The sequence below is a fragment of the Jaculus jaculus genome, chromosome 4 (assembly GCF_020740685.1).
Source record: "Jaculus jaculus isolate mJacJac1 chromosome 4, mJacJac1.mat.Y.cur, whole genome shotgun sequence".
NCBI lineage: Eukaryota > Metazoa > Chordata > Mammalia > Rodentia > Dipodidae > Jaculus > Jaculus jaculus.
The window spans coordinates 7,458,607-7,479,913 of record NC_059105.1 but is presented as its reverse complement, the minus strand read 5'-3'; the positions used below and the strand labels follow the sequence as shown (position 1 = coordinate 7,479,913).

General features: G+C 40.8%; 1 protein-coding gene across 3 annotated transcripts in view; it reads left to right on the top strand.

Moving 5' to 3' along the window:
• Positions 1-21,307, top strand: part of Nyap2 (neuronal tyrosine-phosphorylated phosphoinositide-3-kinase adaptor 2) — a 268,470-nt gene that overhangs the window by 138,838 nt on the left and 108,325 nt on the right. For all 3 annotated transcript variants that reach the window (XM_045146669.1, XM_045146668.1, XM_045146667.1), the window contains one exon: positions 15,979-17,067. In XM_045146669.1, the coding sequence (XP_045002604.1) occupies positions 15,979-17,067 (1,089 nt within the window). The remainder of the gene's footprint in view (positions 1-15,978; positions 17,068-21,307) is intronic.

The following is a 21,307-nucleotide window of genomic DNA, read 5'->3' as shown; positions in this document are numbered from 1 at the left end:
GGGAAAGTAGGCTGGTGAGCTTCGTATCACTGTGACAAAGTACGTGAGATGGCTGATTTGAAGGAAGGAAGATTTGCTTGAGTTTGCCATTCATAGTGAGGCTTCTGTATATGCTGTGTTTTCAGGAAACACTGAGCACCTAGCTCCAGAAGACCAGTATCAAATCTCCCAAGTCATCAAGGATCAGAGGTGGATAAACTGGTCTGGTCTCCATTAGACTACTGTCCTAAACTGAGCAGAGAAAGATAAATGTACTTAGTGAAATACCTGAGAAAGAAGAGCATGTGTGGGCCACTGAGACTCAAGAAGTTATGCCATACCGAAGAAAATTCTTTCCAGTTTATGCTCTTGCTCTTCAAGAATGTAGAGTATACTATACAAAAATAGAATTTATGAGGCATTAATGCTACTGAACTTTGAATTTCATAAAATCGTCATGTTCATTATATGCACATAGTTGAAAATGTGAGAATATCTTCCTGACGACCCACCTGAATAGTTATTTGTTGATATGTTTTAAAGTTTTCACTGCACACAGCGCTGTGTTAGAAAGGATATTCTCATGCAAGTGTCTACTGTGCACTGAAGATACTTCCTCCACGCTGTGCTGCCTTGCCTGTCGGTCTCCATGGCCACCTTTGCTTCTACTCTCATGTCCTATCTACATGCACGATTTTATGTACTTGTATAAATTCTGGGACGTGCAAATGAGAGAAAGCACATAATATTTGTTTTTTCTGAGTCTAGTTTAATTTGCTCAATATGATTATTTGTTATATTTATTTTCCTGTAAACAGTATAATTTTATTCTTTATGACAGAAAAAAAAATGGCAGTGGCACTATGCTTCATTTTAATAGTTAACCTCCAAATATCATCTCATGAAAACTATGTCTATGATTAAAGAAAATGAATTTGAATATGGTGGAATCTCTGCATTACATACACTTACACACACACCAACTACACACATTCTTTATTTCCTCTTTAGATTTGATTTGAGTTTCAGTTTTCACTTTAGGTGTACTCAAGAAAAAAAAATTCATCTTTTTACACAAAGTCAAGATGACAAGAATGAAATGACTATCCAGGAAGTTCTAATTCCAAACAGTTTTAAAGGAAGTGACACTTTTTAAAGTGTGCTGAGTTCAGAGTCTAAAATATGGGCATGCATGGGACATAAGGCTAATGTATAAGAAAAGTGGAATATTGATCTCACAGTTCAATGAACATAAAATATATGTTTATTTGGGCAATCATTCAATTTACAATTTCCTGGAGCTGGTGGTTCTTTGATATTGGCACCATTAATTTTTATAGCTCTGCACTAAGTAAACGTGAAGTTTGTGAATGAGGCAGCACGTCCTCTCATTACACACTTTCCAGTGTAGCCAGTTAGATCTTTACAGAGAAAAGGATTGAGCCCTTCCTCTCTTCTATCAGGACGTCAGGTACCTCAGGTTTGGTATCTTTGTAAATCCTCACATCATCCCACGTGTAAACACTGCTACATCCATAGAGCAGTTGAGTTCAGTGAGTCTTAAAGAGGTTATCCTTGACTTTTCCAAGGTTTCCCAAATAGTTGATCTGGGTTGAAACTAAAGCTAATCTAACTCAAGGAAGGGTAAAGCTCAAACTGGCTAAGCATTGTTGTTGCATGATGTTCCCTGGGGAGACATGGGCAAATGCCTATTCAATTTAGAAGAATAAAAAGCAATGATCCCCCACCACCAAGTTTAACTGGGTTAACAAATGAGGTTATTGATATTTTAATATATTGATAAGGGGTTACTCATCAGAACACTGATGGCTCAAAACTGCAGAGCCCACCTCTGCACAGGTGAGAGCTCATGGATGCTGTATTCCTGGAGGTTTCTGCACAACTTTCAGGCAGGTTCACTGAAGAGTCTCCTCTACCCCAGCAATTTTTAACTGCCCTTGAAAGCTGGGGAGTAGATCTAATGACTCTTACTTTTCTGATCTTCCCAAGTCTTTTAAGATTCTGGTGCTTCCTGAAGATCCTAGTATAATTAGCTTCTTGAGTCATATGATCCTTCTTCCCTACATGAAGGAATGATTCAAATAGATGGAAAGGGATACATGAGAAGTGTTAACTTTACATACATATCTAAGTTATGTAACATCATCGATGCAGGCAGTTTTCTTTGGGAGTATGGCAACAAGAGTCAGGTAACCTAGGTCCACAGTCAGATTCAGTTCTTTGTGGGGTATTTCAATTTCTCTAGAACTAAATATTAATGTATATTAAAAGACGATTTGAAGAAGTCTCCACTATGTGTGAGTATAATGAGGGTTATATCAAAAAAATTCCCCCAAATGCATTGTTTGATAGAGATAAAGTAATGGTAAATGTTTCTGTAATAAATAATAATAATAATATTATTATATTACATTTATTATTGAAGTTATAGCCCCTTTAAACATGCTAACAAGCATCAGCACAACTTCAGTGAGGTTGAAAAATGTTTCATGACTTTAGAATTCCATGCTGCTTCCCCTGTGATCTCAGATACTTGAAAAGATCACAAACATTTCTATCTTTGTATCACAACCAGGACAAACTCACAAAGGATAATCCCCAGGGGGTCTTATCTATGGAACTACAGGGACTTGGCTTCTAACAGGGTTGACTGTCCCAGGGACATGAGAAATGTTTAATCGTTAATCGGATTTCTTTTCCAACTTACTTTTCCTTAACATAATAACCTCGTCGGTGGAATCCAAATTACTGAAGCTTCTGTTGGGTGCTCAGCACCATGCATGTTCTACGGACCCTGTGATGTTATCGCATGTTTCCTCTCAAGACAGGAAATCAACTTACTCAGTGACTTCCTTTTACTCTAAGCAGATATGTTGGAAGTCATAGCTACTGTGAATTTATATCCATTACTAGCTGAGAACTTCAAAATAATTGGTCACAGTAAACAAATTCTTAGAAGCTGAGTTTCAATACCTCATCTTCCTTAGATTTCAGTGTATGTTGCTTTACCTGGCTTGGACAGCTAGCATTTGGTTGAGCACTGCATGATGGCAAATTCATATCCAGAAGTAAAATCATCCTCTGTCCTGGAGAGATGGTCCAGCAGTGGAAATGTGCTTGCACAGAAGCCCATAGGCCTGGGTTCAATTCCCAAGTACTCAACCCACATAAAGCCTGATGCACAAAGTGACTCATGTATCTGGAGCTTATTTGCAAAGGCAAGAGGTCCTGGAATGACCATTATCTCTCTTTCTCTCTAACTCTCATAAATAAATGAATTTTAAAATCACTTGGAGTGCTCTCCTCACTTGGGGAAAATTGTGTGTGTGTGTGTGTGTGTGTGTGTGTGTGTGTGTAAATTCTCTTTCTAAATACATAGAACATTCAAAACTATTTTCACATAAATGTTATAGGGGGATCAGCTTTCATTACAAAAACACCTGAACATGGAGGAAACTCAGAATAACATTGGAAAGGATTTTTAGAAAATGGATTTGAAAACTTTGAATATTAAATTTCTAGTGAATCATTATAGTAATTAATGAAGGGTTCCCTATTAGGAGCAAATCTATGTGCTAAGTTTGTTGTAATTTTGAAAAAATAAATGAGTTCATTCTGCTTTCAGAAAGTTCACAGTTCTCATAAGAAAGAAGGTAATAGTCAATGATAGGGTGAGAAATGAAGAAATTCAAAATAAGAAATATAAATTAAAAAATAAATAGTTAAGGGGAGAGAGGGGAGGTATGGTATTTTAATTGGGCACCAAAGGGATGTCAGCCTTTGATTTAGGGATGACGGTGGAACAGAGAAAGAAAATATCTGAGGAAAGTATAAGCACAACTATGTTAGAAGCGTAGAGATTGCTGGTTGCATGTCTTAGCACATGTGCAAGATATGTGCAGATTTCCAATGGGAAATGAAGGAAAGAAATCTACATTGGACACTGGGCATGCTGACATAGAAGTAAAACCCTTAGTAGTTGTGGTATACATTTAATTAGTTAAGTTTATTTGACATACAGATCTCAGTTCAGGGTCACTTTTATACACAGATAGGATGGAAGCTTTAAAGGAACGTTAGAATATGTTTGTGGAGTTGTTCCGAGTGGTCTTACTAGATTGTTTTATGGTAACAATGTTCCTCTATGCAAAGTTTGTTTGAACTCTTAACCCATGATCTGGGACATAACTTACAAAATCCATAGTCCTTGGTGTTTTATATATCTGTGAGTTCTCTCTCTCTCAGTTCCTTCATGTCCCCCTGAAGCTTTGCTTAGAATCCAAGGAACTGAACGTGGATCATTTTCACTTTAGTAGGCCACTATTTTGGCAGATAAAACATTCAATCCTCGTTAGTTGCTACTTGTTGGTCAACCTAGTATTCGCTGAGGCTTCGCTCAGTCACAATACTTCTTTTGCAAATGTTACTCTTCATTGGCCTCATCACATACTACTTCTTACGTCAGATAACGCCGAAGGAAAACAAAAATTAAGGTCACACATGGCTCTTCACAGGACATTAAAGAATCTCTGAAATCTTAATGTTGGCTCTGAGAATGTCAAAGGTCTCACAGTTACTCAACAGTGTACCAACATGTGCTACAGACCTGTGTGTGAATATGCTGCTCAGATTATACCAGAGAGCAAAGCACACACTATCCTCATAGAGAGTAGAGTTAATTATAGGAAAGGGAAAAACGTGCCCAGGCCCCTGTAAACTCGCATAAACCAACTGAGAAGAAAGCAAAAGAAAGAGCCCACAAGGGTAGGTACTGGCTGGGTAGTCATGGAGGAGATGGAGTGATGGCATTTATACTGAAATCTGAGTAACTCTAGACTTCAGGCCATATTTCTAGAAGTTGGTAAGGGATGCCAGGGCATGTAAACCCTGAAAGGCTGCATTCTCATAGTGACCTTGGTACCTGTGCACACTCACCATATCTGTTCTGTGCCAGAAGGCCATATCTAACATGTTTCCCTGTGTCCACAACTTGAAAGTGACTTGAATACAAGATGTTGAGCTGGTATGGAAATATCCAATTGTAATGGGGAAGTTGGGATTCTCAAGTGCTTCCTGGAGCCCCAAGCTCTGAATTCATATCTGCAAACTAGCCAAAGAATTTCAGAAAGGGGAAGGCTGAGAGGTAAGGGGTAATAAAGTGGGGAGAACATAAATACACCAGGTGGAGCCCAAAAGCCTATGTGGGCCATGTGTAGCTCAGGAACCCATGTAATCAGATAGGGATCTTATGGCTCTTAGAAAAAAATGTGAGAGGGAATTTTAAAAATAAATTGTCCTTTAAAAGTGAAGATAGTAATAAAAGGGAAAAGGTGCCTCTTCCCACCCTGGCATGGCTGGCTGCTGGGATGGGAAAGAGCTCTTAGCTATCTGAAGATCAGAAAAAAAGTTGCTGCCAATTCCAGAGAGAGGACAATATGGGTTCCTCTCTCCATGGTTCCAGGGGTATATAGGATTTGTGTTATCCCAGCGAGGCAGCCCTACACCAGGTTTCCCAGCCAATTGAAAGGGCTTAGAGGAGAAATCCACCCATACCTTGGCCGGGTGCACACTTGAGAGGGATCTAATTGGGTGGGATGGATAAATATTAAATCCCAGGATTAGTGCAAGTGAGGTAAGCTGAGATACGTGTTGCATCCTAAGGCCCCTCCATTTAAGGGCCACCCCCAACCTACCTAAAACTGCCTATTCTGGCAGCCCCCATGCAATGAGAAATTTGGAATGAACATAATATATCGCCTTTGGAATACTTGCTGTCTACCGAACAGATTGCCACAGATATATTATTACTATTGTGAATTTGCTCTGGTGCAGAACCAGACTCATTTTACAAACTTAAAATTCTATCTTGTCTGATGGCTTATAATCCAGCTCAAAGAAATGGCTGTATGAAGCCAGAATTCTATGTTGCAATTTTCTAATGAAAAGTATAAGCATGCATTTTGGAAATTAAAGTTACTAAAATATACAGAAGCGAATCGTAAACTGGGGAAAGAATGACTAATAATACTTCTGAAGGCAGTGGCTTCAGGCTCCAATAGCATGTTGGGCCCATCACAAAATATGACAGATAACCAGAGCAACCTGGGAACTGCTGTGGGGCCATCAAGTGTTGCTTTCTGAATCTTTGCATTTCCTGTAAATAACAATCATTTTCTGTTCTTCTATTTTGGGGTTAATACCTTCACTCTGACTTAATCCAGTCCTTTAGACTAGAAAGTATGTGCTCTATTTTTATATCTGTTCTTTGAATCACCCTGTGGTGATTTTATAATATTCAGGAAGCAATATTCCTTAATTTGTATACTATAGAAGGATGGTGTCTGTATCTTCAGCATACAATGTGCATCCTAATTCCATAAAAATGACACTGAGTGTTTTCTATGAGGTACCCACATGTACAGGCTGCTAATTTTGAAAATTTTCCAGTACTCTGTCCAAAATTTCATTGTGTAGCACCCCACACAAATTTATTATTTCTTACTAATTAATGAATTGGTTTAGCATATGGTTGGCTTTCCTGCCCTCTGAGACTTCATGTAGGTCTTCTCTTTGGCTTGTATCCAACTGGCAATGGGTTTACATTGGAAGTCTGAGTAATGCTTTGGTCCATTGTTGGGTCATCTTCCACACAGCCCCTTCCAACTGAGTTAAATGTCCTCATAGGATATTCGTCTAAGGTGTCTTACATGGCAATTGGTATTTAAAGTAGACAAACCATAAGCTAGCAGTCTTCTTTAGTCTGAGACACAGTTTTTCATTTCTACTACATTTTTTTTTGTTTTAAAGGAGAATTTTTATTGAGAATATTATATAGACATACTATGATTTAATCATATTCCCATCCTATTATTGCTTATTTTTAAAGTGTTATTTATTTGTAAGCAGGGGGGTAGGCATGTGATGCCCTCTTACTGCTGCAAACAAATTTCAGATGCATGTTCCACTTTATATGGCAGGGTTTACAAGCAAGTGCCTTTAACTACTAAGACATCTCACAAGCCCTCCGCCTTGCAATGTCCTTTTTTTGCCCTTTCTCACTCCCTCATTCCACTGAGCACCTCCTCTTTCTAAATAGTCCTTTCTTTTGTTTCTAATGTTTCATTCCTCTTGTCCTCCATATGCCATGTCTTACTGTGTTGGATTCAGAATTAAGCAGGTCTTTTAGGGGTAATGGCAGCTACTAGTCTGTTCATGGCTTCAGGGTAGTACCCCACAGTACTCTGTCCCTACCTGAAGCTCTTTCCCTCTTCCCTAGTATTCCCTGAGCAGACAGGATGTGGTAGAGATACATCATTCAGGGTTAAGCTGTTAACACCCCTTATTTTCTCCTTCATGGAGGTTTCTATCGCCTCAATGTATACAACCACCTTCATGGAAAAGCTTCTTTGACTTGCTGTGAAAGCAGGCAGTGAGAGAAGCACTCTTATTCGCTCCATCACTTCCTCTGCAATATTCCCTGAGCCCTAGAAGGTGTGATAAAGATGACTAGTCCAGAGGAGGAAAATATCAAGACATCAAAAGTAAAAGAGAGACTGATTGAGATGGGGAGGGGGTATGATGGAGAGTGGAGTTTCAAAGGGATAAGTGGGGGGAGGGAGGGTGTCACTGTGGGGTATTTTTTATAATCATGGAAGTTGTTAATAAAAAATTAAAAAAATAAAAAATGTTTTAATTAACTAATGAAGAAGTAGTTTTCTATAATACTTGTTTATATTATCTTTAGTTTTTTTATCCCTCCCCTTTCACTTCCTCCCCTCTTGTAGCCCTTCAAATTTTCACTCCCTGTCCTTCTACTTATCTACTATGCCCCATAATCCCTCCTTGTTTCTCCTCTCTCTAAGTCTCATTTTAGCTTCCTTTCCACTACTGCTGATTACTGATACAACTTACAAAGATCAAATTATTATTCAAAGCTAGGTTCCCCATACAAGAGGTAACGTGTGGCATTTGTCTTCGGAGCCTGAATTACCTCACTTAGTATAATTTCTTCCAGATATAACAATTTTCCTGCAAGTTTCACAATTTCATTTTCCATTCCAGCTGACACATTTCTTTGTGTATATGTGCTCTAATTCTCATTATCCATTCATAAGTTAATGGGTGTTGTATTCAGCTTTGAGTCGCTGTACAAAGAGCTCAGCCAAAAGCAGCTTGTGGGAGGAAAGGGTCTATTTTGGCTGACATATTTGGGGGAGCTTCACAGTGACAGGGGAAACCAATAGCATGAGCAGTCATCACCTACTGGCCAACAGCAGATGGACAACAGCAGCAGGAATGTGCGCCAAACAAACTTGGGCCATCATGTTTTGCAAGCAAGTGCCTTTCACCTCTGATCCATATCTCCAGTCCCCTTCCACACTTTTATGGGCTTCTCTAACAAAGATTCCCAATTTTATTAGAACCTTTTATATGATTACAAGAAAAAAACTTTTCTATTTTTTTTCCCCAGTCTACAACACAGCTCTCTCCCTTTACTTAACATCCACCAGCAATTGGCTCACCAACTTTACAGCTGCCCACCAGTCTTCTCACAGCCCTTCACCCTCTGCCTTCACCATATTCCAAAGCTAACTTTTGAGGATAAGCATCAACTTTAGGAAACTATGTCAGGGATACAGAGTTGTATAATGAACAGCCCTGACCTTTAGAGGCATAAAAACAATGGTAATGTTTTTGTGGGACAAAGTCAGTAAGACGTGGGAAGATTTTTCACTGAACATCTATCTCATCAGGGAGGGCCCAAAGATGGGGGCAGAGAGCTTGAGAAAGCTTTCTGAAGTCATGAACATGGGGTTACATGGTTGGTTCTTGTTTTGGTTCTTTTTGTTGTTGTTTTGCTTCTTTTTCCATAGTTGGTCTGTGCTTCATCACAGCATGGTGATCTCTCAGAGGTTACATGTCACCTTGTGTGGTGGCTGCTGTTTGGATCATGGTAGAAACTTCCCAAGTTCCCCAGAAGAAGTTAATTGATTTTACTTACCATTAAACAAAATCATCTGTTCATGCAGGAAGACAAAGAACTGATGGAACTATTACTGGGGACCATCATCCAGAGAGCTCTCTGATTCTAGAGTTTTTAAATGTTTCTTATGGTAACCACTAAGAAGTCTTCAGGCTTGCACAGCAAGCACTTAACCCTCTGGGCTATCTCCCCAGCCCTCTAATTTCATTTCTAAATGAAAGGTACAGTCCTCAATTTTATTTAAAAACTAGCAAGGTGACATGAGTAAGAACAAAACAATGATTTAGGTTAAAGATTTTATATATATATATATGTCATGCATATGCATATATATACACATATATATGATATATATACACACATGTATATACACAAAGTGAATACAGATATATATGTATACACTGTGACAAAATTAAGTATAACCATCAATGGTCTTCAAAGAAATTTGCCCAGTGTGATGCTTCTTTACATCAGAGAAGGAATAACAGTCTTCTCTGAGCTTAGGTTAAAGCTGTTTCAGTCTCACTCAGCCTTCAGACCCTGCTGCTAAGCCAGCTTCTGGCAGGTTTATTGTGATCCACCTGCACATTTTGAGTTCCCTCTTTATATTGTCACCTTACCTGGCACAGGAACTGGGCCCCAGGACTTCAGACCTGTTCCTTTCCAAGCACTGCCATGTTTCCTTGTTCCTAATACAAGGAGACCAGGGGCATTTGTAAGTTTTATTTCTTGGCAAACATTTCAATACATAAAGACTATGGATAGTATTGTGATGCTTGTAACCATAAAAATAAATCTATCCCTCAAAACTGTGGAACTGTGAGTTGTGAAAAGAGAGCTATTGTGAGCACAGTTCCACTGAAAGTGGGAAATGTGTCTCTCACCTTCACGACCAGTGTGCTCCAGTATCACAATGTGGGCATTATGCCTCAGAAGACTCCTATTTCCCAGACGGAATTCTTTACTTCAATATCCCTGTATTCACGATATATTATAGTATGGCTCTGGCTCTGCCACGTGGGTAATGCCATTGAGCATGATCTGTATAGCACAGAGGACATGAGGATTCTGAGCTTCCTTATCTGAGGGCTTCCTTAGTCACCCCTCACATTACTATCCGTGTTTCAAAAGAATAGACGTTTGCCTTGCACTCATGAGCAGAAAACATAGATGATAAAGAATTCACACTTATTACTAAAATGTAGAGTTTGGGATGGATATCTCTCAGTGCCCTTCAAACCCTGATATTCCATGGCCACAGAGTGGTTTTATGAGGGGTGTGCTAACCAGTGTTTTGTCTCTCTCTCTCTCTTTTTTTAACTTCTAGGTTAAGAACACTGGCAGATACTAAAGTATAATTTTTACATTATACTTTTCTTAATAAAAAATATATTTCTGAAAGATAGGTTGACAAAGGACATGGTGAATTTCTAAAATTATCTGTGAAAGACAGATCATCTAGGCATGACTGAAAGCCATGCATAACCTTTGTGCTCAGATACCTCATTTCAAAAATGTCACTTTCTGCTTATTCAATGCGACTATCATTATACTATTTTAAGCTTTAAAATTTGTGTTCTGAAGCTGAACAAGAATTATTGCTTCTATATTTGGGCTTATTAGAAATAATTTAAAATTCATTTCAGAGTGATAAAAATCACCTTTTTATTATGGTTGAATTGAGTTAAATGTTGAAATTTGCAATGCCGTGTTCATTGTATGGTCTTTTGTTACCAGTATCTTAGCATCTGTATGTGTAACTCCAGTCTATTTAAAAACATTTTATGAAAAAGTTATATTTAATATTATCTCTTTCACTTTTTAATTCCCTAGAGGGAAATTAAAGTAGATTAAATTATGTGATGGAGCTACCTAAAATTTCAGACTTTTTCACATATGAATAAGTTTAATTTATTTTTTATTAATTTATGTGTTTTCATTGATCTGCCATGGATACATGATAAATGAAGAGAAAAAAATATGTCATTAGGAAAAAGAATTTTTGAGTCTAGAAAGATTGCTCAGTGGATTAACATCTTGAGGAAATGTTACATTCAGTCCTCAAATCCACTTTAAAAAGAAATCCAGAAAACAGATAGGGTCAAGAAAACCTGTAACACCAATGCCGAGGTGGGGATGAGTGGAGACAAGAGCATCGCTGGGATTAGCTGGTCAGTCAGTGCATGGGAAAAGCAGAGGCTCTGGGATCAGTGAGTGATCGGGTCTGAAATCATGCTGGACAGCGATGCAGAGCGACACCCGATGTCCTCCTCTGGGCTGTACACACATGTGTACAGGGTCTATGCAATGACACACACAAGCATGTACCACATGTGCAAGCTCACAAATCACATAGTACACACATCAAAAAATGTTTATGTCCATAAAATTTTCTACTTAATAAAAAGGGTTTATTCCTCTTCTATACCAGAAATAATTGTGAAATTATAAGGGGTGTATGAAATAAGAAGTAGATAATATAACCCCCAATAATGAAGGAGTGAATGCAGTTATTCAGGTGTAATTTTTTAAAATTTATTTATTTGAGAGGGAGATACAGAAAGAGTCAGGGGAAGAGAGAGAGAATGGGTGCACCTCTAGCCACTACAAGTGAATTCCAGATGTGTATGCCCCCATGTGCCTACATGGGTCCTGGGGAATCAAACCTGGGTCCTTTGGCTCTTCAGGCAAACTCCTTAACCAGTAAGCCATCTCTCCAGCCCATTCATCTGTAATTTACTCAATACTTTTTCATCTAAATAATTCTTTTTTATTGTTGTTGTTGTCATCTTTATTTATTTATTTATTTATTTTTTTTGAGGTAGGGTCTCACTCTAGCTCAGGGTGACCTGGAAATCACTACATAGTCTCAAGGTGGCCTTGAACACATGGCCATCCTCCTACCTCTTCCTCCTGAGCACTGGGAATAAAGGTATGTGCCACCATGCCTGGCTTTCCTCTAAATAATTCTTATTCTCTCATTTCAAAACTGGGTTTCAATGCTATCCATAAAAGAACTGCTTGAACTGTATGAATCTGCTAGAGTAAGTTTACTCTTCATCAACCAAAAGAGGGAAGAGCATATGTAGGTATGCATAAGGAGTTTATTCACATAAGGAGTTTTCTGGGCAAGGCTGGCTGAGGGTTCCCTGCAGTTGGCAAAGAGCAGAGGCATTAGTACATGCTATCACAGAGAGTAATTAATATACCAGCCAGTGACAATAAACAATAAGCTTCTAGAAAATGGGGGAGATTTAAGCAGTACGTGCCTGAGCAAAAATTTCGGGCTGGAGAGGCAGATCTGAAAGAACCACGACAGGGCTATGGAGATGGCTCAGTCAGCAAAACGCTTGCAGCACAAGTTTGAAGACCTGGGTTGGCCCTACATAAAAGCCGGGCATGGTGGCACACTCCTGTAATCCCAGCACTGTCGAGGCTGAGACAGGAAACTTCTGGGATCTTGTAGCTAGTCTAGGGAATTGGTGAGCTCCCTAATCAGTGACAAGGAACTGAGGAAGATATCAAATTTTGAATTCTGACCTCCAGAAACATGTATACAAATGTTCATGTTCACACACATGTGTGCACTCATACACTATGAATATGCATACACACACACACCCTGTTCATATACAAAATAAATAAAAAAAAGAATTGTGATAATAAACTTCATTGTCTGGACCAGTATTCAAGACAATTACTGTGTTGTGCAATCTACTGCAACAGGTGAGCAGGTATAATCAGAGGGCATGAGAAACCTCAAAGGCTACCTGGCAATGAGCTGTAGTAATTCTTAAAATATTAAAACTGTATACAGCATCTCAATACCGGAGGATGAAATTAAAATGGTGCTTACCATTCAATACAAAGAGTGTTTACAGGAGGACCAATCCATATGCTGCTATCTGAAGTGCCTCAAGTAATCATAATAAAGTGAAGGGGAAATTTAAACTACAGACTTTTTTTTTCCCCCCAAAGAACTTGAGAGTAGAAGTCCCAAATTAAAGTGCAAGTGTGGTTGGCTTCTAGTGAGGATCCTCTTGCCTTGCTTGCAGCTGGATATCTTGTATTCTGATAGGCAAGGGCAGTGGTAGTGAGAGATTCTTCTTATAGTCAGCCATGTTGCCAGCATCCCTCTCTCAGGACTTAATCCTTGCCTACATTTCTACTGCAAGTTTCCTCTCCAGATGTCATCAAATTGGGATTGAGGATTTTAACACATGAATTTCTGTGTGGAGAAACATGATTTAGTCAATAGCAACTTTCAATGTTTTTCATCTCACAGTCATCATCATAGTTGTATGTTATAGTTTTTCTTGGAGATAATATCTGTAATTGCTTGCCATTGAAATTGTCTCCAGTCTAAATGGCTTTACTAGATTTCTTCTTCTGAATGACTTTAATTAATTATAATATGCTTCCTTTTAGAATAGAAATGCCTCTTCAATCATTTCATAAGTCTCAAAGTCTTCTTTTATCCCCATTTTTTTCTTCAAATAACATAAATGTCATTTGCTTACATGTTGAGCAAATCCTAAGCCTTGGTCTGACTTATTTCAGGTGTGCCCTTCTTGTCTTTATGGGAAAGAGGATATTGGTTATGTCTGTCTACTACTACTTCCTGGACACTATACCAAGAGGAGAGACCCTATTGGCTGTTTCACATGTAAAGCAGAAGAATGAAAATCCTATTTTAATATGACTATTTCTCTATAGAGGTGTTATCCATATGAAGATATATCCATAGTGTATCCATTGATCTATGCTAATTCCTAAGCTCAGTTAACCACTTGCTCATAGGACACCTCACTGTTCACATTCCTCTCCTCTAATAACTCCACCTACCTCATACCATGCAGGTCCTAGAGCTCAACAGTCAGTGGAAAATATTTTCCCAGACTCTCTGTTCCCAAGGATTCCCTGTGCTTGAGGATGGTTGAGAATAAAATTCATAGAACAGTCTGGTTGGACTTTTCTTTTTCTAAGTTCTGACTTTCAAAAATCCTTTAAGTTCAAAGTCAGGCTGGCTACTGACAGGCAGTATTACTTTATTCCAACTCAGGTTTTCTCTTAATTTCAAAATACAAAAAAAAAAAAAAAAAAGTTGGGCAATATAGGGAACATGCAGTGGTTGCTCCCTTCTTAAAGAGCAATTGACGAGCTAGCTTCTGCTCTGTTATGTCTAAAGGCTTTTCACTTTGGGCACTAAAGGATTTCATTGCTATAGCCTCTTAAGAAATGACAGTTAGGTTTTTGTTTTTGTTTTTTTTCTTTTTTCCTAGTAAGGCTTAAAGGAAAAGTCTAGGGGCATTAAGGGTATGATACACAAAGCTGCTCAATTGTAGTAAGTATAATAACCATGCTGGACACAACGTAAAAGAATATTTAAAGTTATACAAATCACCTCTTGAAATGAACTGCCTTGACACCGCAGAATATCTGATCGGTGCTGTTTTGAAGGCATGATTGATGCACAGGGCATCCATGTAATGAGGCTTAAGCGCATCCCACTCCTTCGGTGTCTCCTGGTAAGGCTACGGGATCATAGGCTATGGGACTTGAAAACAACAAAGGAGCATGTCCTATCTCCTGATTGGTGCCCTGACCACCACTCTCCTTCGGTTGCAGGGCACAGACTGGTGTGATTACTTCCTCCAGATTCACACCTGTCAGCTGCAGTGCCACTCATGCTGCATGCTGCCGTCTACCTTGAGCAACTACATCTCTCACACTGCACCATGATGACAACCATTGTCATCATATATCAGCATAGTGAGATAACAAGGTAACGGCAAGGCCCCTGTGCCTTTCCTGCTCCCTAAGCAATGATATCAGCCCCAGCCCTTAGCCAGCGTGATCCTGTACTCTATGGTGTCACAGGTTTGCATTCTGTCAGAAGATGAGAGAATGAACATGCAGAGGCCAGAGTCTTCCAGTAGGTAATGGGGTGCATTGACACACATATCTGTCCTGAGATTCCAGTTGTTTTTCTTGAAGTTTATGCATCAAGTCCTCTCAGAAACTTCCAGTGTATCTGAAACATGTCTAGGAAGTCCATTATCCAAGATCACTTTGGGATATCTTAAGATATATTATGAACAAAAATAGACAGACTATGCCATGTTCAAAAGTACCTGAAGATAAGGAGATTAACTTGTCTGGACTCAGGCGATTTTTTTTTTAACATCAGTTTCTCCTGAAATCATGATCCTCTCCATAGGAGGTAATCATTTGAACCAAGATGGAGAATAAGTCTAGCAGACTAAGATTTTTTTTTTTTTCTAATCTTCAATACTTGGAAGATACTATTGTTATAATAGTCACAGCAGTGAAAATCTCAATCGCTCTGATAGTTTTGTGGTCACTTAGGGGAACAGATGCCATATTCTTTCCCGAGTTTCTTCCTCACTTTCCTCACTTAGTAACTACAGGCTCATTTTTTTAAATTAATTAATTTATTTATTTGAGAGCGACAGACACAGAGAGAAAGACAGATAGAGGGAGAGAGAAAGAATGGGCGCGCCAGGGCTTCCAGCCACTGCAAACGAACTCCAGATGCATGCGCCCCCTTGTGCATCTGGCTAACGTGGGACCTGGGGAACCCAGCCTGGAACCAGGGTCCTTAGGCTTCACAGGCAAGTGCTTAACCGCTAAGCCATCTCTCCAGCCCTACAGGCTCATTTTTATGAAGTTTGTAGCTGTTGTCCATTCATGCGCTTCACCTGAAGGCTTCGCGTGGTAATTCCCAGGCAGAGGGTCAGGCTCCTTAATGCATCGATGGGCGTTGCATTGATAAATCCCATGCGATTAGTCTGAAGACGAGAATTGCTGTTATTCTACCAGCCTGATGTTTCTCTAGGGAACATTTGAACGCGGGTTTCAGTTTAAGCTTCCAACAAGAAATGCAAGTGCCCACTCTTCCCATCCGAAGAATACACGGTCTTTGTGGATTTCCTATTTTACTCACCTGCTTTACTTCCCCCCTCTTCTTCTAGTGTCTGCTAAACCAAGACCCCACAGTGATGAGTACTCAAAGAAGATCCCCCCTCCGAAACCTAAGCGGAACCCCAACACCCAGCTCAGCACGTCTTTCGACGAAACGTACATCAAGAAGCGCGGGCCTCGGCGGACCTCCCTCCCGCGGGACTCGTCCCTGTCCCAGGTGTGCGGCCCCGCCGGGGACCCGGAGGAAGAGGAGCCAGTGTACATCGAGATGGTGGGGAACATCCTCAGAGACTTCAGGAAGGAGGAGGACGACCAGAGCGAGGCCGTGTACGAGGAGATGAAATACCCCATTTTCGACGACTTGGGCCAGGACCCCAGATGCGACTTGGACCACCACAGCTGCTCCTCGCAGTGCGCTACGCCCACCGTGCCGGACCTCGACCTGGCCAGGCCGCCGGCGCCCTGCGCCCCCAGGGGCTCGCTGTGCGACATCCCCGCGCCCTTCCCCAACCTGCTCTCCCACAGGCCCCCGCTGCTGGTGTTCCCCCCAGCCCCAGCGCACTGCTCCCCCAATTCCGACGAGTCTCCCCTGACCCCACTGGAGGTCACCAAGCTGCCGGTGCTGGAAAACGTGTCCTACATGAAGCACCCGGCGGCCGGGGCGTCTCCGTCCTCGCTGCCCTCTCACGCCTCCGGCCACCCGAAGGACCAGCCCGCAGCCCCCGGCCCGGCGTCGGCCTCGTCCGCGCTCTCCTCGTCCCCTCCGCCCCCGTCCGCTCTCTACCGCACCCAGTCTCCCCACGGCTACCCCAAGAGTCACTCGGCCTCCCCGTCGCCGGTCAGCATGGGCAGGTCGCTGACCCCCCTGAGCCTCAAGCGGCCGCCCCCCTACGACGCTGTGCACTCCGGCAGCCTCTCCAGGAGTTCCCCCTCAGTGCCTCATTGCACCCCCAGACCCGTGTCGCAGGACGGGGCCAGGATGGTCAGCGCCGCGGTCAGCACGTGCGGCGCGGCGCAGAGCGGCTCCCGGTCCAGGACGCCCACGAGTCCTTTGGAGGAGCTGACCAGCCTCTTCACCTCAGGGCGCAGCCTGCTGCGGAAGTCGTCCAGCGGCCGCAGGTCCAAGGAGCCCGCCGAGAGTAAGTGTGCGCGCCCCGGCCGAGGCCACGGCCACGCGCGATGTCCTTCTGCCCAGCCTTCAGGGTCCAGTGCCAAAATGCAAAAGGCACCGGGTTACTTTTGACGTGTTCAGCTAGCTAGCACGCTCTCAGTGAGAACGGCAAGACATGAAAGGGAGCCCCATCCTTCCCTGAGGAGTTAGTTATAAGGAATTAAAGGTGGGAGATTATATATATAGTAGGCTACATATGCATTACAAACACTTTCACATGCCCCTGCAAGCAACCCTAATTAAACGGAGGGTCACACTCATGCTGAAGAGAAGAAAGAGAGAGACAGACGTCCCAGTAGGAGAGGAACTAGGAGGGAAGAAGGGGTTCTGATGCAGAGGGACAGGGAAGGTAAAATGGGAGAGGACTGTGATTAAAATGCCTTATATGCATGTACTAAAATTGTCAACAAAGAGGAGTGTTGGTGATTTAGTTGCAGGCATGGGCACCTTTCAAGCACTGGACCTGAGCTGGATTCAAAGCCAACACATCTCTGATTGGTTTGGTTTCTAAAAATTGGAAAGAAAAATAGAAGTCTGCATGATTATATCATATATTTTTTTAAAAGAGTAAATATTTGAAAGTTTAAAATAAAAATTCTTATAATGGCACTGAAAATCCTAACAGAGAACACTATGAAATTTTCAGGTAAAAATTTTAATTCTAGGGATATTATATTTTCACATCCTAACTTGTTAAATGGCAGAAGTTTTGTTTATCTAATACTAAATGACTTTTGGGCAACTGTAAATCAGGAAACTTTTATAGGCAAAAAAGCAAGGTGGATAAAGTCTGGGAATTTATTTAAATGTAAAGAATAATTCTGTCTGCATACTTCATGCATATGTCTTTTCAGTTACTGTAAACTAGGATAGATTCACTGGCTCTTTCTCAAAAGCTACGTAACTCATATCTAACTTACAGGGAACATGTCCTGACCCACTGATACATAATTATAGAGAAATCAGGTCCTCAACACCTAGGTAAAAGTTGGTCATGGTGGTCCATGCCTGTTTCTGTCACTGAATTTTATAAACCAAGGCATTTATGTCTCTGAGTGAGTAGCCATTTTTTTATATGCCCTAACTAAGGACTTCACAAATACACAGTAAAGTTCAAATAGAGCCAGCTCTCCTTTACATGTAGTTCATTCAATTACACTAGTTTCCTTCATCTGGAAGTGCTAAGGGCACCTGCATTGATTTAGGCATTTACATCTCAAATGCGCACACCACACAACTGTAATCTGATTAACTGTTTATATAGTCATACTGAGTAGAAAAGAAATCCTTTATACTTTTGATCTTGATGGCCTCTGGTTGTTCATATTCTTTGGTCATGTTAAGCCATTTTCCCTCTTTTTACCCTGTTTACCAGGAATGGTTTAGAAAAGCTTTATTTGCTCAAGGAATTCTTCCATGACACACTATGTATCTCACTGAAAGACAGTCATGTATAATACTTTAGGCATGCTGAAGTTACAACCTCCCACTTGTACATCCCTGCATACCAAGAATTAGCCTTAAAATTTCTCAAGAACTGAATTTAAGCTTATATTTTTAAATATGGACACAAAACTAGATATGAATCTGTGTTATATATACACATGTATAAATGGAATGAAGACAACCTAACCTTTAAATCTCTTCCTCTCTCTTTCAATTTCAATCTCTCTCTCTCTCTCTCTCTCTCTCTCTCTCTCTCTCTCTCTCTCTCTCGCACACACACACACACACACACACACATTCAGAATTATCATTTCACAATGCAGAAATTCTCAACTTGGGAAATTTGCCCGCACAGATGTTTGGCAATATCTTGAAACTTCACTGGTGACTGACTGTCACACTGAGGTACTAGTACCATCTACCTTACAGAAGCCTGGATGCATAGGATAGGCCATAAACAAAAACAAGCAAATACGAAATTAGTAGTCTATGTCAAGCAATTTTTTTTTTTTTCCGATAAAACAACATCTGGCAAAAAGTCTGGGGATGTAGCTCAGTGGATAGAATTCATGTGTAGCACAAACAGTTCTCAGCACAGAATAAAGCTGGAGTGATGGAAAATTCCTATAATCCCAGCACTCAAAATCCCAGCACTCAACAGAGATGGAAGCAGGAAGCCCAGAAGTTCAAGGTCATCTTTGGCAATGTATGGAGTTTTGAGATCCTATTTCAAAAATAATACAGATAAATATTTTAGTTTTTAAAACATACAACTTCATGTGAAATTAATAAAACCTTCATATCTGCATCATAAAATTGGTGAAACTATTGATTTTTCTCTCTACTTATCAGCTTGGATTAAACCAGCTGGCAGCTATGCAAATTAACTAGGAAAATCTGTATATAACAGAAATGATTAGCTAATGAAGTTATTTCAGGTAAAATCCATCTGTTAGTGCCAGTCTTTGTACTCTCTGTCAATGATGCCACTTTCCCATTTTGAAATGTTTTGCATACTTCTAAGACAAAGCTTGATATTTGGGTGATGGCTTAGTAAAGTGCTCACTACACATGCATGAAGACCAATGTTGAGTTCCTCAACACTCGGGTAAAAATTGGTTATGGTGATACATGCCTGTGATCTGAGGGCTGGGCAGATGGAGACAGGAGGATTCCTGCTGCTCAATGGCTAGTCTATCAGAATCTGTGGGTTCCAGTTTGCTTCAGGGTCAACAAAAGGTTCAAATTGTTCAAAAAGTTTCAAAAAATAAAGTGGAGAACAGTTGGGGAAGGTACCCAGTGTTTTCCACTGGCCTCCACATACATGCATGCACACATAGACATACACATATACATGCAAAAACATGAAAATAGGAGAGGTGGCTTAGCAGTTAAGTCCTTGCCTGTGAAGCCTAAGGACCCCAGTTCAAGGCTCGATTCCCCAGGACCCACGTTAGCCAGATGCACAAGGGGGCGCATGCGTCTGGAGTTCCTATGCAGTAGCTGGAGGCCCTGGCATGCCCATTCTCTCTCTCTCTCTATCTGCCTCTTTCTGTCTGTCACTCTCAAATAAATAGAATAAAAATAAACAAAAAGATTTAAAAACATGAAAATAAAACAAAGGTAGTACATGGGAAAGTGGGTCAGGTTCTTTATAGCTGTGGGGGAGTGATTGGATTCCTCTCCTTCATCTATTAACCATGTATCAATCCTTTGGAGAAAGGGCATGTTCAGGGTTATACTAGCTCTGACATATTATTTGACATAAAAGAGAGGGAGGAAAATGCAGATAGTACAAATGAATAATCAAATTGTTCAATTTATTTTAACTCTACTGGAAAATAGAAAGATTGCATTGGATGGGAAAACATAAAATCATAAGAGCTTCTTGAAACATACCATAGTGCACAAAGTAGAACCAAAATTGCTGATATTCAAGAAGCAATTGATTATTTCTGCTTTAGTATATTCAATGACACACCCTCCTCTTGATCCTTGCCTGCAAAAGATTTGCAGGCACCTGTTGATACCTTAGAGACAGCTTAAAGGACACAAATTCGTTAGTGTAACATTCATGACTCTTGAATCTCACCAAGTTGTCGTTTTGTTGTTTTAAATATTTCAGAACCGTTTTCCATTTCAGGGAACAAAGTGAGGCTGGTATTTTTGCATTCCCTGATTCTTTGACTCACTGAAGAGTGACTTTTTGTCTGTATATAATGAGGCATGGTGTATGTGTGTTGTAGTGTAATGTAGGAATGTATAGGTGCCTTCGTGGCACTCTGTGCCTGCCTCAGGAAGCACTTGCCTGTGGTGGCTGGAAGGGAAAGTCAAGTGCATGCCCCCATCACCTGCCAGTCCTTTTTAACTGAGTTTGAATCTCTTACTGACCTAATAACTGGCCTTTTCTCGATGAGCCTGGGTGATTCTCTGCCCCCCATCTGGCTGGGTTTACCACAGGACGTGGTTGTGCCCTGCGCTGCTCTCCCACGGTGCCTGACTTGGATCTGGCCACATGACAGTGCCATGCGTTCCCAAGGGTTTGCCCAGATAATAAACTGTAAAACAATTGTTTAAAAAATAAATACAACACAGAGAAAAATCAACTCCTACCAAATCAGAGAGCCAGAGCCTCAGAGGCCCCCAACACCTCATCACTGAAGCAGACCAAAAGTGAACCCAACATGGCTCAGGGAAATTTTGTGGAAGAGGGGACAGAAAGAATGTCAGAGCCACATGTTGGGTCATGACATGCAGAGACA